Raw genomic sequence first — 15,594 nt, 5'->3', positions numbered from 1 at the left:
TATGTGGCCTACTTAAAGGGGGTGATAAGAAAGTAAGGTTACTCAACCCTCATTGCTGCCCCATTAGCCATCTAAGCTAGGGCTTTTGTGCCACTTCAGTCCATCTAGTTGTCTCGTTTTGTTTTGAGTCCACCTGTCAGTACCGGCACTTTAGTATATGACTGGCTTCAGTAAGGGACTATCTTTTCGCTTGTATATTGGAGTATTTAAATTGTCTTTCTGATGTTTTGGCGGTTTTTTATTTATTTATTTTTGGGTGATCTATTTCAGTTTGAGAACCTTGCTGGTGTCCTGAAGCTGCCAGGGAAGAAGACCTTCAACAACATGGATAAAGATTTTTTGGAAAAGAGAAAAAATGATTTGAATGCGTATTTACAGGTAAGGTTTGTAAAGTTTTATAGGGTTACGGCATTTATGGTTTATAGTCGGTCATTGTGCGCCAATATTAACAGCAGCGATTTGGTATGTAGTCTTTACAGGGTAAGGTGGTTGCTTTAAAGTGTCAGGGTTTTTTAGGGGGGGTGGGGGGTGGTGGACAGGTTGTGAAGGGTTCAAGAATTTATTACTTGTGTTTTTACCATTTCTTATAGTTACTACTAAGTCCTGAGTTGCTGAAGGCCTGTCCAGCCCTTGCCCCTTGTGTATTTGACTTTCTTGAGAACAAAGCCTACAATAAAGGGAAAGGAGACTTTGCACGAAAGGTACGGATGATAAAAAAAAACTGACTAAAAACAAAAAGTGTTCTTGATAAAGTCTTGAAATGTAATAATGCAGAGATACCTCAGGATATACTGTATATAGAGACAGTTATTGGAAAGTCTTAGAGGGCCCGTCAGTCCTCTCTTTTTAGTTTATGTAAATACTTCCATTCCCTATGACATAACAATTCTCCATTATGTTCTCATACTGTACCTCGTGCTAGTCCTGTTTTTCGGCTTAGAAATTTAGTAATAAATGGACAATGGGTCTTACCTTTCCTCTTCCAATGCGTCCATTCTCCAATACCGTCAATACATAATGGACATCCCCCAACTGGTAACATCCCGCTGTCAATGTATTCATACATTTCTAATGAGATTAACAGAGGAATGGCACAAGGCAGGTTTTTAAGAAAAAATTCTTCAGGATTATTAAAATCTAATTAGTTACTGAAACAGACATGAAAGGATCAGGTCCCTCTTTAAAAATGTCCCTCAGACTCCATGTACATGACCGAGGGTGCTTAGGATGTGGGGCCGATTTTGCAGCAGAATGAAGTCAGATGTCGCTTGGAGTGACCTGTAAGTGCATTCCCTGATGTATTCACATCTGCGGGGGCTTCCGATCTGTTCCGTTCTGATGTCCTGGTTGGTTATAAAGCAAGTCCTATCCTCCATGTCATCGGAATGGAACGGATTGGAAGTCCCCATAGAAGTGTGGTATCACAGAATGCCTTCCACTGCAAGCTATGTCCCACATCGGAAGCATTGGTTGTGTGCTTGGGGCCTTAATGATTATAATGATCTTTGTAGTGATATTGGACCAGAATACAGTTAACCTGCACCTAGACTGGACTTCTGACAAGCAGCGCTTCTATGTATAGAAAAACAAATTGGCAATCCCACTCAAAAATATAGGGCTTAAAATGGTCGACATAAGCTGTCCATACACGTAAGATTTTTCCCAGCACCTCCATCCACATGCTTAGCCGAGCATCCATGTGTACTGCATGGGAAGAGGAGAGAAAGTCGCTGGTTCTAGCATAAGTAAGGGAAAGGACATGCTTGATGTTTCTGATGTGTCTCTCTCCTTACACCAACCATCAGGAAGAGTTACAAAGCCTCTCTACACATCTGATGGTTGGCGTGTATTGCCAATGTCAGTCTAATAAATCTAATCTCATGGACAGGAGAAAAGGAGAATTATTGTAGAGAAAAAGGGATAAAATTACAATTTAACCCTAAACTAAACAGCCCCCCTCCGCCTAACTTCTAACTAACTTACTTTATCAAAAATGTATATTTCCCCAGATCACCAGGTGGTCCGACCTAGGCATATTTTCTAAATTTCCAGTGACGTTCCGTTTCCCGAGATGGAACATTACCAGTACTGCCCTATGCACTCTGCAGGACAATCATACTTGGTGAAGGAGACGATAAAATATTACGCCACTGAAAAGTAATAGTTTAGTGAAAACAATTGTTCCATTTTAGGAAATCTAGCTTTGGTAACAACGTATCAGCTCACAGACTATACAATACAGTATCATTTTTAGAAAAGCAATGTGTCACTCATATGGTTTCTCATAGATGGACACGTTTGTAAACCCGCTGCGCAATTCAATGAGGAATGTCTCCAATGCCGTGAAATCCATACCAGACAGCTTAGCTGAAGGGATGAATAAGATGTCTGACAACATGGGCAAAATGTCTGAAAAACTCGGCCAAGATATAAAGCAATCTTTTTTTAAGGTCTGTAACTTCTTCGGTCAGCTAAAATTGTATCTCATGGTATAAAATTGCTATGTAAGTGCGAATACGTTTTACACCGGTGACACACATTATTGTGTCATTGGGGTTGTGTCTATAACCTGTAGTGTGTGTGGGGTCGTGACATTGTTTAGTTTTCAATTTTTTATTTTCTATCTATTTTTTTTTACTTTATTCTTCTTTTTATTTATGGGAGGTATTGCTCTTTAAATTGAGCAGCTGCGTAACACTGCAAGGATATCCGGGTTGACGTATATAATTTATCTCTACTCCCCTTTAACTGCTTCTGGTTTTCTGAAACTGAAGCCCTTATCTATAAGAGTCTGACACCCTGGACTCCCACAGATCAATCGTTTGAAGAGACCATGGCGCTTGCAAGCAATTCAGCTCTTCTCTGTGCCAACGACCTCTCATTCATCGGTCACATGGTACAGCTGCACCTCAGTCTCATACAAGTCATTGGGGCTGAGCTGCAATACCATACACAGCCCCTATTCAATGTACAGTAATGTGTTTGGTGTTCAGTAAAGAGCTTGCCGTGATCACCTGAATGCTTCGGTATCTTCAAATTGCTGATCATTGGGGTCCTTGGTATTGGACCAATCTGATATTGGTAGCCTATCCTAAGAATAAGTTGCCAGCCTCAGAAAACCCTTTTAATATTTTGGCTGATGTCTTTCACTACATTTTTATTTTGTATAGAATATATGGTATTTATCATATAAAAGAATACTGAAATAAAATAGGTCAAATTACCAGTGGCTAACTAACTAAAGCCTTGTGGGCCCTGGTGCAAACTTATGTCCTGGGCCCCCTACCCCATCCCTACAGCAAATTCTTGATAGTGATGGTTACAGGGTCCTGCACAGTATTATATGCTCCACAGTGCCCTGATACAGTGGAGTATTATATGCTCCTCAGATCATAGAGTATAATAATCGGAGGCCCAGGGAAGGCAATTAAAAATAACAAACACTCATACTCGCTTTCCTCACCTTTTCTGGGCATCCTTTGCTCCATCCTGCGGTCTTCTGCGTCTTCAGTCCTCTTCAGACGTCACTGCTGAGACCTGTAATTGGGCCACTGTGCCCCATGTGACCACTGGGGCCTAATCACAGGCCTCAGATACATGGCAGAAGAGCACCAGAGAGACCGCTGAGCCCAGGAGAGCTGAATATATGTAGTTATTATTTCCAGTCACCTCCCCTGAGCTGCCATCTATTGGAAAGGGGCCTGCCAATATGCCAGGGCCCCTTTCCAATACCATTATGTATAGCAGTCGGAAACCAGGACTTCCCCGTCCCATATCATAGTGATTCAGGGTGCTGGCCGCCGACACCATACTCCGCCGGGCCCGATCATTATACCACTGCAAATTACCCAAGCTTCCTCTATATCTAGTAAAATTATAAACATAAAAAAAGAACTAAAATTGAGAAAACATTTGACCCAGCACTGCCGACAGGACCATCTGCATCTGGGTGTACTTTGCATTGGCATCATGTACTCATGTAATAATACTTCCAGAGGGCAAAGAATATGTTGCCCCCAAATCATCCCATCTATTCAAATTAACTAAGATTCTTTGGCTACAAAGTTTGTTTTTTTCCTTTCTTTAATCATTTTTTAATCTTAAAAACTCATTGTTTTTGTGTATTTGAGAGCTTGGCTCCCTCTCCTTCCCTTCAGACATCCATAGAGTTACATGATTTCATTAGGTTGTTTTTGTAAGTGCACCCTTTAGCCTTTCTGGCGTGTAATGTACTGATTGTCTTCTTTCCTTAAGGGTCCAATCCTTGTACCAAAGCCTGATTCAGATCCTGAACATTGCAGAGTGTCCGCACAACTAGATGACAATGTGAGTAAATAGTCCACGCTCTTCTTGCTGCGGGGTACATGTCTGTCCTATACCGCTACTTGTACAACAGCATTAGTTGAAGTCTTTATTTCCTTATGTTCCTCATTTTTTGTCTTTTATCTGCAGACAGTGGTTTTATTTTTATTTGTTAATGCGGTGTCACACGCACGACGCCATGGGAATTCGGCAGCGGATAATTTTATCCAGAGGCGAGCTGTGTGCTTTTCTCAGCCAAAAAAGAAGCAGCTAAAAATATTGAGCACATGATATTCTGAAAATAAGTCTTCTAAGCCATTAAGTGGTTGAGCAAGAACATCTTCACATACCCTATTAGGATATTCTCACTTTACGGAGCAGGATCAGGAGATGCTACAAAGTGTGTCTGTTTTTCTGGAGGACACTTACCACTAAAAAGAGTGGGCCCTAGGTATAATACACGTATGAGAACTTGTAGTGATTCTTTTCTCCTGTGGTGACGCTGCAGGGGAATTAAACGCTTAAAGGGGTTCTATCATTGGGTAAAGTCATTTTTAACTAATCACATACTTGCATAGGCTTTAGAAAGGCTATTCCACACCTACCTTTAGTATGTAAATGGACTCAGTATTCGAATAAGTCAATTTTTATTCATATGCTAATTAGGCTCCTCCGTGCACAGGAAGTTATCAGCCAGCTCTCCTCTCCCTGCTATGTGTGAGAATCAGCAGCAGCCTGTGCTGTACATACAGCAAACAGTGCACAAAGCGAATTCCGGGTGCACTGAGAAGCTAATTAGCATATGAATAAAAACGGTCTTATTCAAAAACTACTGAGGTGATTTACATACAAGTGGTATGTGTGGAATAGTCTTTTTAAAGGCGATGCAAGGATGTTATTAGTTAAAAATGACTTTTTCCAATGATAGAGCCCCTTTAATGCCAACTCTAATATCAATTACAGCTGATGGCAGAGTGGAATATCCTATGATCATGTTATTTTTCTGATACATACCGAACAAAGGTATTGCCTTAAGTGACAAATGGGCAAAACTATTAAAGCATAACCATAAAAAACAATAATAATAGTTGAAGACAAAGCACTCAACGCGCAATAGAATCACACCAGGGACCCAGTACTTAGTTAACCAATAAAGCTATCCAAAATGACTGAAATAAGGTAAACTTTTCCCAAACTAGTCCCCCCCAAAAAAATTGTATTAATAGGAGCCAATATAAGACATACAGTTCGTAAGAGGCATTTTGGCCAGTAGGGTGTTACTGTAAACTCTCTAGTTATTACTTGTAGTTTTATTCATTCACGTTTTATTATTGAGTCAAATATCAGCGCACGTTCCAAACAATGTGTGTCCGTATGAATGTTCATGTTCTGCAGACTACAAACACCTGAATGCAGCTGGATCATGTAGTCCTACTTCACACCTCTAGAAAATACGCTCTGTGCATACACAAGTCCTGATGTATTTTCTTAAGATTATGGAGAACGCCACCTTCAAGGTTCTCCAGTGAGATCGGAAATCTTTTATCTCTGACCAGAACTTACAGTAATGATATGGATATTGGTCATCGTCGTAAATCTGCACCTGCCCTCCTCTGTGAATTTTTATATGTCACATCAAAGCATTCCGCGGTGTCTTCCTGAACATCCCCGTGTTACCATCACATTGATAAATGCCTTTGTATTAAAGTACTTAGGATTGTTCGTCATGGCTGTAAAATGATCAGGTGCTTCACTTAGTACTGTCTTCTCATCTTTTCTATACTACATTCTGTGTAGGGATTGCTGACACCATTTCTTCTCATCTCTGTGACTTTCCCAATACATAACTTTTTCTGTTGGTTGGAAATCAATAGTAAAATATTGGGATATTCCATACAGCAGTAAATTAGACCTATAATTCTTGTATATTTGTAGGGGTTTCTTAGCATTTATTCCCTGTCCACATTTGTATGGTATATGGCGTATGTTACTAGATTCTTAAAGATGTTTAAGATGAGTTAAGTCTGGGGTTTGTATTCACTTACCCATACCAGACACATCCCATTGACAAGAGTGATGCTGTTCCTGGGGGTAAAGTAGATATATCTCACCGATTTAATTTACTATATTAAATAACCCTTTAAAGGGGCTCTATCATTGGGAAAAGTCATTTTTAGATAAGCACATCCTTGCATGGCCTTTATAAAGGCTATTTCACACATACCACTTCTATGTAAATCGCCTCAGTAGTGTTTGAGTAAGTCTGTTTTTATTCATATGCTAATGAGTTTCCACTGTGCATCGGAAGTGTCTGTGATCGCTGCCTGCTCTGTGTATGTATAGCAGAGGCTGCTGTGCTGATGATTCATCTTTGCTTTGCATACACACAGAGCAGACGGTGCACACAGATACTTCCGGTGCATGGTGGAAGCTAATTAGCATATGAATAAAAACGGACTTATTCCAAATCTACTGAGGCGATTTACATACAAAAGATAGGTGTGGAATAGCCTTTCTAAAGGCCATGCAAGGATGTGCTTATCTAAAAATGACTTTTCCCAATGATAGAGCCCCTTTAAATATACTTTAGGTTAGAATATTACATGCAGTTTTTGAGCTAAAGAAGTGTCAGTGTTTGCTATACTTTTACTTTTCGTATCCAGTCTGTTTGGCTAAAAATTGCTACAAGAACTTACCGGTATGTACAATTTCGCCCAATGGAGGACATTTACTATCACCTGTGCCAGTTTTCGGGCACAGATGGGGTGTAAATGTGACACACCTTTGGTATCTGGCCCCTTCTTGTCCCAAAGGTTCGCCACATTGTTCTTTCTATACCCCACTCACCACTTTTTATGAAACTGGATGGGCTGAGACCAAGGCAGACCAGAGTGAGGATACAGCCTGGTAAATTTCAAATACATTTAAAGGGGGTCTATTATTGGAATTTAAATTTTTTAAAATACATTTATCTTCTTGTAGCTTAGAAAGGCTATTGTAGACATTTTGTTTCCTGATCGCGTAGGCGTTTTCACGAAATAAACGTATTTTCCTTATGTAAATCAGCCTTCCGGGAGCACAGGGTGCATTCCCCCCTGTGCTCCGAGCACCCCCGCGTCATCAGACTGGACCTGCATTGCTTCCCCTTCTTGCTTGCTGTTCCCTAATCTGAATTGTTACTTTTATATAAGTGCTCTTTGTACCATCAGTTAATAAAAATGGGTTCATTTTTTCTGGAGATGAACAGGACAGCCATCTCTTGCTGCTCAGTAGAAGGTAACAACAACCTGCCTGCTCGGCCTATCACGCCTTTCAGATGGGAAAAATAAGTCCCCCGTCTCTGGACCCTTTGTGTCCCAGCAGTCAGACCGCAATGATCAGAAAGTGATCCCCTATCCTGAGGATAATATGAAGAACAATCCATACAACACTGTATCATGATTCATATTGCCAATAATACTTGAAAGACCTTTCCATGGTCTCTGATTTATTGGTTACATAAACCTGTTTCCCGTGTCATTTCCCATGTAAAGGGCCAGCGACTATTGACAGTCCCTGTTAAATGTCTTAACTGAGAGATCCCATCAATCTTGTGTTGCTAGGTTGATGACAATATCCCTCTTCGTGTGATGCTTCTGCTCATGGATGAAGTCTTTGACCTGAAGGAAAGAAATCAGTGGTTAAGAAGACAAATCACCAGCCTTCTCCAGCAGCTCATTCGGGCAACATATGGAGACACCATTAATAGGTAACTGCTCAAGCCCTGCTGTAGGAGGGAAACTCCTCAACCAACACGGGATGTTTTCTTCATCAGTAGCCGAGAACTAACAATCCGTTTATTTCTTTCTCACCAGAAAAATAGTTGATCATGTGGAGTCCATGACCTCACCTGACCAAGTAGCGGACTATGTCAAGCATTTTAGGTAAGCCAAGGATATGTCCATGATGAACATGTCATTAAAATCTCATTGGGTTCTGCCCTGGTGTCTGTAGTGCTATTTTGTCATAAAAACACAATAGTATCTGCAATGCAGGCTTCACACAGGTGTGAACAGAGCCTTTGTACCTTTTATAGTGTAAAAGCAGTAACATCAAAAACTTCAGATAAAAAAAAAGCATACTACAGTTTTCTTTCCGGGTACTTTACATACTGTAAGTTTTTGGAAACTATTCAAGAAGCAGACCAAAACTTTTTTTCCATCCATACGTTCCTCACCTGTTTATTGAACTCTGTACTACTTTTATGTATATTGCTTTACTGTAATACCTGCAGTCCATCATCCTCTCCGTTTCTGGTCCATGTGGTTCAGGCACCACATTGAGTTAATGTTTCTCTTCCCTGTGCTCTGCCTTTTAATCCCATGATGTCTGAGAGCAGCGGCACATGGGCAGCTAGAGACAGTCCTATCTCTGCCTGCTGGAGATAGTGTAAATGTCTATCTGGTAAATCTAAGAAACCAATATATACACTGTGATTTTTTTTTTTTTTATTATAGCTTGTGATAGAAGGCGCCTAACCATCACCAGTAACTGTGATTGGAGTTTGTGCACCCCCATAAACCCCCTCCCACCCCCATGCAGGAGCACCTGTGCAGTTCATTATTCACTAAGGTCTGGTGCCTGAGATAGTGATCCCCTTTCCCCCAGGGGCCCGGAAAATATATAATTTTCAGTGGGTTACCATCAGATCATCGGACCCAAACCAATAGAAGGATCCTCTGAATCAACTATGATGCCTTGGAACACTGGAGTCTAGCCAAGGACAACATCTGCAAGGAGTTTGTATGTTCTCCCAGTTTTTGCATGGGTTTCTTTCAGGTACTCCAAATTCCTCCCACACTCCAAACACATACTTTTAGGGAATTTAAATTGTGAGCCCGATATCGGATAATGTAAAGCACTGAGCAATATGGCGCTATATAAGTAAGCAAATTAATGAATAGTGTTACCTTATATTATGGATTCCTTTCTGTCTGAATGGTGTATATTGAGGGAGTAAGAACACAATGATGGAATCAAATACTGTGATGTCTTTTTAACATTACATTGGTTGCAGAGACTCGTTTTGGCCTAATGGGATATTGGCAGAGATTGCTCCCCGCAGAGACAGAAGCATACGAATGCGGACAAGAGTTGCTGCAAAAACAAAGCTGCTGGAAATCATGCCAGGTATTGTAAATGACCCTTTTATTTAAATCATGTGAAACAGGAGGACAGAAGAATATGGCCACACATAACCTTCTCATTGCACTCTGCCTATGGCAAGAAATCTTAAAGGGATCCTATCATTGGATACCCTTTTTTTTTCTCCATAACTCGTAGGAATAGCCTTAAGAAAAGCTATTCTTCCCCTACCCTTAGATGTCTTCTCCGCGCCGTCGTTCGGTAGAAATCCCGTTTTTCTTCGGTATGCAAATGAGTTCTCTCACAGCACTGGGGGCGGGCCCCAGCACTCAAACAACACTGGGGGCGTCCCCAATGCTGCGAGAGAACTCTCCAGCGGCACCTCCATCTTCTTCTGGAACGGCCTCTTCCTGTGTCATTTTCTGTCCTTGGTTTCAATCTTCTAGGCCTCAGGCAGAGCCAACTGCACATGCCCGGGCCACAAGAAAATGTCTGCTTACACAGTAAGCTGGTGTAAGTGGTCATTTTCTTGTGGCCCGGGCATGCGCAGTCAGCTCTGCCCAAGGCCTAGAAGATTGAAGCCGAGGATGGAAGAAGACACAAGGAGAGGGCGTTCCAAGATGGAAGAAGATGGAGGTGCCGCTGGAGAGTTCTCTCGCAGCATTGGGGGTGCCCCCAGTGCTGTGAGAGAACTCATTTGCATACTGACGAAAACCAGGATTTCTACCGAACAGTGGCGCGGAGAAGACATCTAAGGGTAGCAGAAGAATAGCCTTTCTTAAGGCTATTCCTAAGTGTTAGGGATAAAAAAAAAGGGATTCCAATGATATGATCCCTTTAATGCTTGGCCACGATTTATCCGTATACAATGTATAGAGCACTCTGTCTTTGACATTATACAGCACCAGACCTGGCATTCATCTCATACAACTGATTGGCGAGGGGCCAGGTATCAACTTCCCACCAATCGTATATTTATGGCCTATCCTAGCTCTCAAATCCCGGCACACCCCTTTAAGTATAATAGTGTTACTTTTTGCTACACTTTTGTATCTGGATATAATATTCTTACAGATATCCTATAAAGTTGCATCAGTGATAGTGTATTTCTAGGGGTACTTTATTATACTGTGATATGTCATGATTTTATTTTTTTTGTCCCCCCCTCAGATGAACTGAAGCACATTATTGGGGCAGAAACAACTAGAAAGGGAATCCTTCGGGTCTTTGAAATGTTTCAGCACACCCAACTAAACAGGAGACTTGTGTACGTTTTTTTAGAAGGCTTTCTGGAAACCTTATTTTCACAATGCAAATTCCACGAGCTTTTTAACAAACTGCACTCTAGGTCGGAGCGAATGAGGAAATATAGACAAAGACAGCAATCTTATCTTGCACCTGCCTTACAGAAAAGGTGACACTCCGGCCTGTCAACTTGTGCCCTAGAAACTCTGCAGTGTTTTATAATAGCGGTTTGGGCATCGTTTCCGGGGCTCCAAAATGGCTGCTGACGTTTCCACACCGGTCATATCGTGTCATATAGATTATCGATGCATCCATAAGCTGTGTGGCTCTATTCATCCTACCTGCTGTGCAACCATTTATTGACTGGGACTGTATATGTCTTACATCGGTGCATTCGAATCATGTTGAAGAACCAGGACCAGAGATGGAACCTTCTGGATTCGGACATAGAAGGGCGTGATAGGAGCGTTCCAGTGGTTGAATAAGTGCCAGATTGTATTTTTCTACATTAATATCAAGCACAAATACATTGCTACGCTGGAGGATCAACAGGATTGAGCTAAAGCTGGGAAATCGTGCAATGATGGCAATGCGGAGCAGGAGTCCGGCGTACATTGGGCTAGGAGATACATTCCCATGTAGCAGGAGGGTGGCTAATAAATCAGATCGGTATCCGAGGACATGGCGGTTTACCAGGCCGATGCCTGGGACAGTTGTGCAACAGACTTCTTAAGCTCCATCTGTGCAGATCTGTATTACATTAGGGAGGGTTTTTTTGTTTTTTTTTCTGCTTTTCTATGATTTTCTTAATATGCAATCAGTCTTGATGGTGTCTATTGGATTTTTTTAATTCTCTTTAATCTTTACAAAGATGGCGACCACCTGCTGAAGTTAATATCATGGCTCAGTACCACGCTTCCCACAAACAGGTCATTCTATGTAACGCATTCGCGGAATGAGGATTAACCCTGAAAACGTGTACCCAATGTGCATTTCTTGCATGTATAGTTATCCCCAATTTTGGCATATACTCTTTCCCAACAACTGATTGGTGACGGCGTCTTATGGTTGCTTCCTGAGCACAATTTTGGTCACGGTTGCACTTAATATGTTATTTTGGAATTACGTCTCTGTATCGAGATGGAAAATCACGATTTTCACTTGTAAAGCTGCTTACTTAGAGATGATCAACATTTTTTTTTTTTAGATGTCATATCCTAGTCTTTTATTCTTGAAATCGAAAAGAAAGTGGGTATTAACAACTATTTTTCATGCAGTATACTTACATAATCTATTATGGTTGATCTGTGGGTCATCCAGATGCAGAGAACCTTAGGGGATTGTGTCGCTTGGCTCTCAACATTTTGGTTCCCTTGGGCCCATGATGAAGAGGGGAGGGCTTGATTCTCCTCTGTTTGTTTGGATTATCAATCAATCCTCGCTCTACTAAACAGCATAGGACCCATCAGGATTAGTAAATCAGCACAGGGGTTATGGACTCAGATGTGAACAGGGCAGCACGCGTGTGAAACTTGTATGGAGTTGTGCATGTTCTCTGGTTTGGCCCCAACTAAACCAGTTGGGTTGTTGACCGCTTTTGGGGCAGTCTGTTGGCTATATAAAGAGGGTGGTAAATGGAGAACATAATTGGATCAAATGTGGTCACCATGATGTGGAGAAACTTGTTGCCACGCTGTTAAAGGGGTTGACCATGATTTTGTGAAATGGAAGCCACTATGGTGATCCGTTTATACATGCATGCTCGGTTCAGTAGGAAGAGAGGAATGAGTTGCATTTTTTTGGTGGCAGGTTCTCTTTTTGGAGTTCAAATCTTGGATATCCGCTGCAAATGGAGAATTGGGACACCCCTTACAAATTAGATGGGCGTCCTGGCCCGCCAAAATCATCAGGTTCAACCAACATTTATGTAATGTGTATGGCCACCTTCACTTTGGTCATGTCAGTGACTTCGCTATCTTCTAGCGATGTCATGTCATTGACGGTAAATCTTATAGCTTGAATAAATATTCTGAGCGTAAATATTCTAGATTAATCCTCAAAAAGACAGATTGGAATTTTCTGGCCATTTTGTCATTTTCTGCGGCCTCTTACCCCAGCAGCACATGTGGTATAATCCGTGACCTCGTGTTCTTATCCTGGGCTGGTGGAGTAATCCGTGTTGCGGCATATATGTATAAAACCAAGTGTTTTCGTCTTGACCATGCATTTACTTCATGCAGTTATATAGCGGTGGCGAGACCTTCAGACTATAGAAAATCATTCAGACTTGTTCGTACGAGACGTGGCCATTGCACATGAATCCGTCTGGTGTCCGTCTATGTTTTATATGTGATAGAAGTTCTGATGGAATTTTAAGTAAAACAAAATATATATTTTTTTAATCTCAAATTAGTTTTTTCTCATTTGTTTGCGACTCTGCCGAGCGTTGCCGAATATCTGCTGTACCAGACTGTGAAGCCGTTCATAACCTGCCTCGAATCCATTGTATCCTCACGAAATCCTGCAAAGTGATTGTAAAATAGGGTATATATAAGCGGAGCGCTCTCGTGTCTGGGGTCGGTGGTCGGGGGGGGGGGGGGGGGCCTTCAGATCGTTGCTGGAAATTTATTGTGCCATTGTCCAAATCAAATGCACTTGTTTTAGCCTTAATATTTTTTTAAAGCAAATGACAGTAATAGAGATTCATTGGTGAAGAGATGTAGATTACGTAAGATAGATAAACCAAGACTTTTGCAATGCTGTAAGAATGTGCTCCGGGTTTTTAAACAGAAAAAAATGTAGCTTTATTTTTTATTATTATTTTTTAATAATGTGCAATATTTTCAGCAGTCTAACCAGTAAAAATGTCCGGGTCCTTGGTCAAAGTTCCTCTCTAACACCCTGTTCTGACCCCTATATGCAGCGTCTAGGGCTCATTTTCATTTAGTGTTCTGAACACAGTTCTATATAAAAATTACATAAAATGCAGGGAAAACCTTTTCTAGAATATTTTTTGAGTGTTTTGGGGTTGTGATATCGGTGGCCTGTCCTTAAAGGGAATCTGTCAGGGTGATTTGGGATGATAAACCACCCACAGGTGCTTATGGACTGGGGGTTTAGTGTCCCAAATTACCCTGTTGCAAAGCAATCTGTGCCTGCAATGAAAATGCTTTATACTCACCCTGCCACTGTACTCCCCGCACCAGTGCAGTTCTTCACCTTGGTTTCAGGGTGTATGCCCCACATCTCCAAATTTACGCAGGGAAGTCGAGGTGTACGTCCTCAGATTCACTGAAGAACTGTGCAGGCGCCGGGACCCCAGAGAGGAGTCCGATGAGACTTCTCTCTAGGTAAGTATAAAGCTTTATTTAAAAAAAAAAAAAAAAATGTGGGCACAGATGTTTTTTAAATGGGGTGATTTAGGACATTAAACCCCTGGGCTATAAGGATCTGACAGGTTCCCTTTAAGTCAGGCCATTGATATGAGATCAACGGTGGTCCTTTACCAGCACTTGGGCTAGTCCTGCAGTAGCAACAGCTTTGCAGTTTGTCCACAAATGCAACTTATTCTCTATGCATATGATGGAGGGGGGGAGGGATTTGCAGATCCCTTATGGTCTGACCATTCATTTCTGTAGAGTTGTTGCCAATAGACAAGGGCAGTACTTTGGCTATCTCTGGCATTCCCTTATAAATACATAGAGTAACAGTAAGCTTGCATGGCTATCGCTCCTTCCAGATTGGAGGGGGTCTTCATTCACGTGACACAGGTGAGTCCCAGCAGTGCCGCACTGATCTGCCACTTATCCCCTGTCCCCCAGATAAAGGATAAGTTGCATTCATGGACAAACCACATTGCGAAGGCCGCACATTGTGGAAAAGCAACTTTTAAGTTGCAGATTTTGCTGCAATTTTTTTGTTGGAGCCAAAGTCAGGATTGAGCAGAAAGGAGAAGTATAAGAACGTCCTTTATATTCGATATTTCTTTTGTAGCCATTATTGGGGAATCCAGGAATAGAAGATGCTGTTTAACATGAAATATTCTCAATATTCTTACCTTTCCTTCACTGAAACGGTTTGTGCCCCGCACCATAACGGTTTATACAATGTCCCTATGGGAGACGTATCATCATGTAGAGGTAAACTAATGTGGTGGGGAATTAATAATGGCGACCGCAAAGGTAAAGTGAGAAATTCTAAAGGTTACTTTAGCAGCTTGGACAAATTTTTAGATTTTTTTTTTTTTTTTTTTAATCTTTGGAAAACCCCTTGAATAATGGGCTCTTGGGATATTCATTCTCCAGAGGACCTGTTCGCTCTCCTGACATGCCAGTTACTGTTATCTGTAGTGAAATACCAGTAGTGGAGCGGCTATCTGGCTCAATGCATTGTGCTTATCCTCGATTATTCTTCCTAGAAATACATATGGGTGTCACTTTCCCCATTTTGATGGGATGTGTCTTTCAAGAGACTAATATTGGGACGCACCCCATAAACATGGCAATAAACAGCTGCTAGTCTATTGATTGTATTAGGAGGGATAGAAATGGAATAGTACAATGTAGAGGCTCCCTTTCTGAGTTGTCCAGGATTTGGAGCAACCTCTGATGCAGCCAGGTCTCCATCACTCCATTGTTCTGTCCTGGTCCCCTCTCTATCATCTGCCGTGGCTCGCACTGCTGGACGCCATAAAGGTGGTTGATGTCAATCACATACATCACTGATGGGTATCTGCAGTTATGGGAGCCTCACGGCTATTTTTTTTTCTTGTAGACCTTCCCTGCTTGCCCCAGTAGTTAGTCCAAATCCTGAACAATATACTTACTCCGCACTCACAAGCCAAATTTCAGCTGAGAGAATGGGTCCATGTGTTGGCCTGATTTACCAGCCTGAACACTGTTCCGGGAGACAGACTCCAGCCGC

The 15,594-nt window shown here is 41.6% G+C and overlaps 1 protein-coding gene across 4 annotated transcripts in view; it reads left to right on the top strand.

The window, feature by feature from the left end:
• The window catches only part of SNX13 (sorting nexin 13), a 120,136-nt gene extending 106,910 nt beyond the window's left edge, over positions 1-13,226 (top strand). For all 4 annotated transcript variants that reach the window (XM_075271417.1, XM_075271415.1, XM_075271416.1 and 1 more), the window contains exons 19-26: positions 271-378; positions 591-701; positions 2,289-2,450; positions 4,255-4,326; positions 7,905-8,050; positions 8,157-8,225; positions 9,359-9,471; positions 10,597-13,226. In XM_075271417.1, the coding sequence (XP_075127518.1) occupies positions 271-378; positions 591-701; positions 2,289-2,450; positions 4,255-4,326; positions 7,905-8,050; positions 8,157-8,225; positions 9,359-9,471; positions 10,597-10,844 (1,029 nt within the window). In that variant the 3' untranslated portion in view covers positions 10,845-13,226. The remainder of the gene's footprint in view (positions 1-270; positions 379-590; positions 702-2,288; positions 2,451-4,254; positions 4,327-7,904; positions 8,051-8,156; positions 8,226-9,358; positions 9,472-10,596) is intronic.
• Positions 13,227-15,594: the final 2,368 nt, after the last annotated feature.

Source organism: Leptodactylus fuscus, chromosome 4 (genome assembly GCF_031893055.1).
Source record: "Leptodactylus fuscus isolate aLepFus1 chromosome 4, aLepFus1.hap2, whole genome shotgun sequence".
Taxonomy (NCBI): domain Eukaryota; kingdom Metazoa; phylum Chordata; class Amphibia; order Anura; family Leptodactylidae; genus Leptodactylus; species Leptodactylus fuscus.
This window is presented reverse-complemented; position numbering and strand designations above follow the sequence as displayed.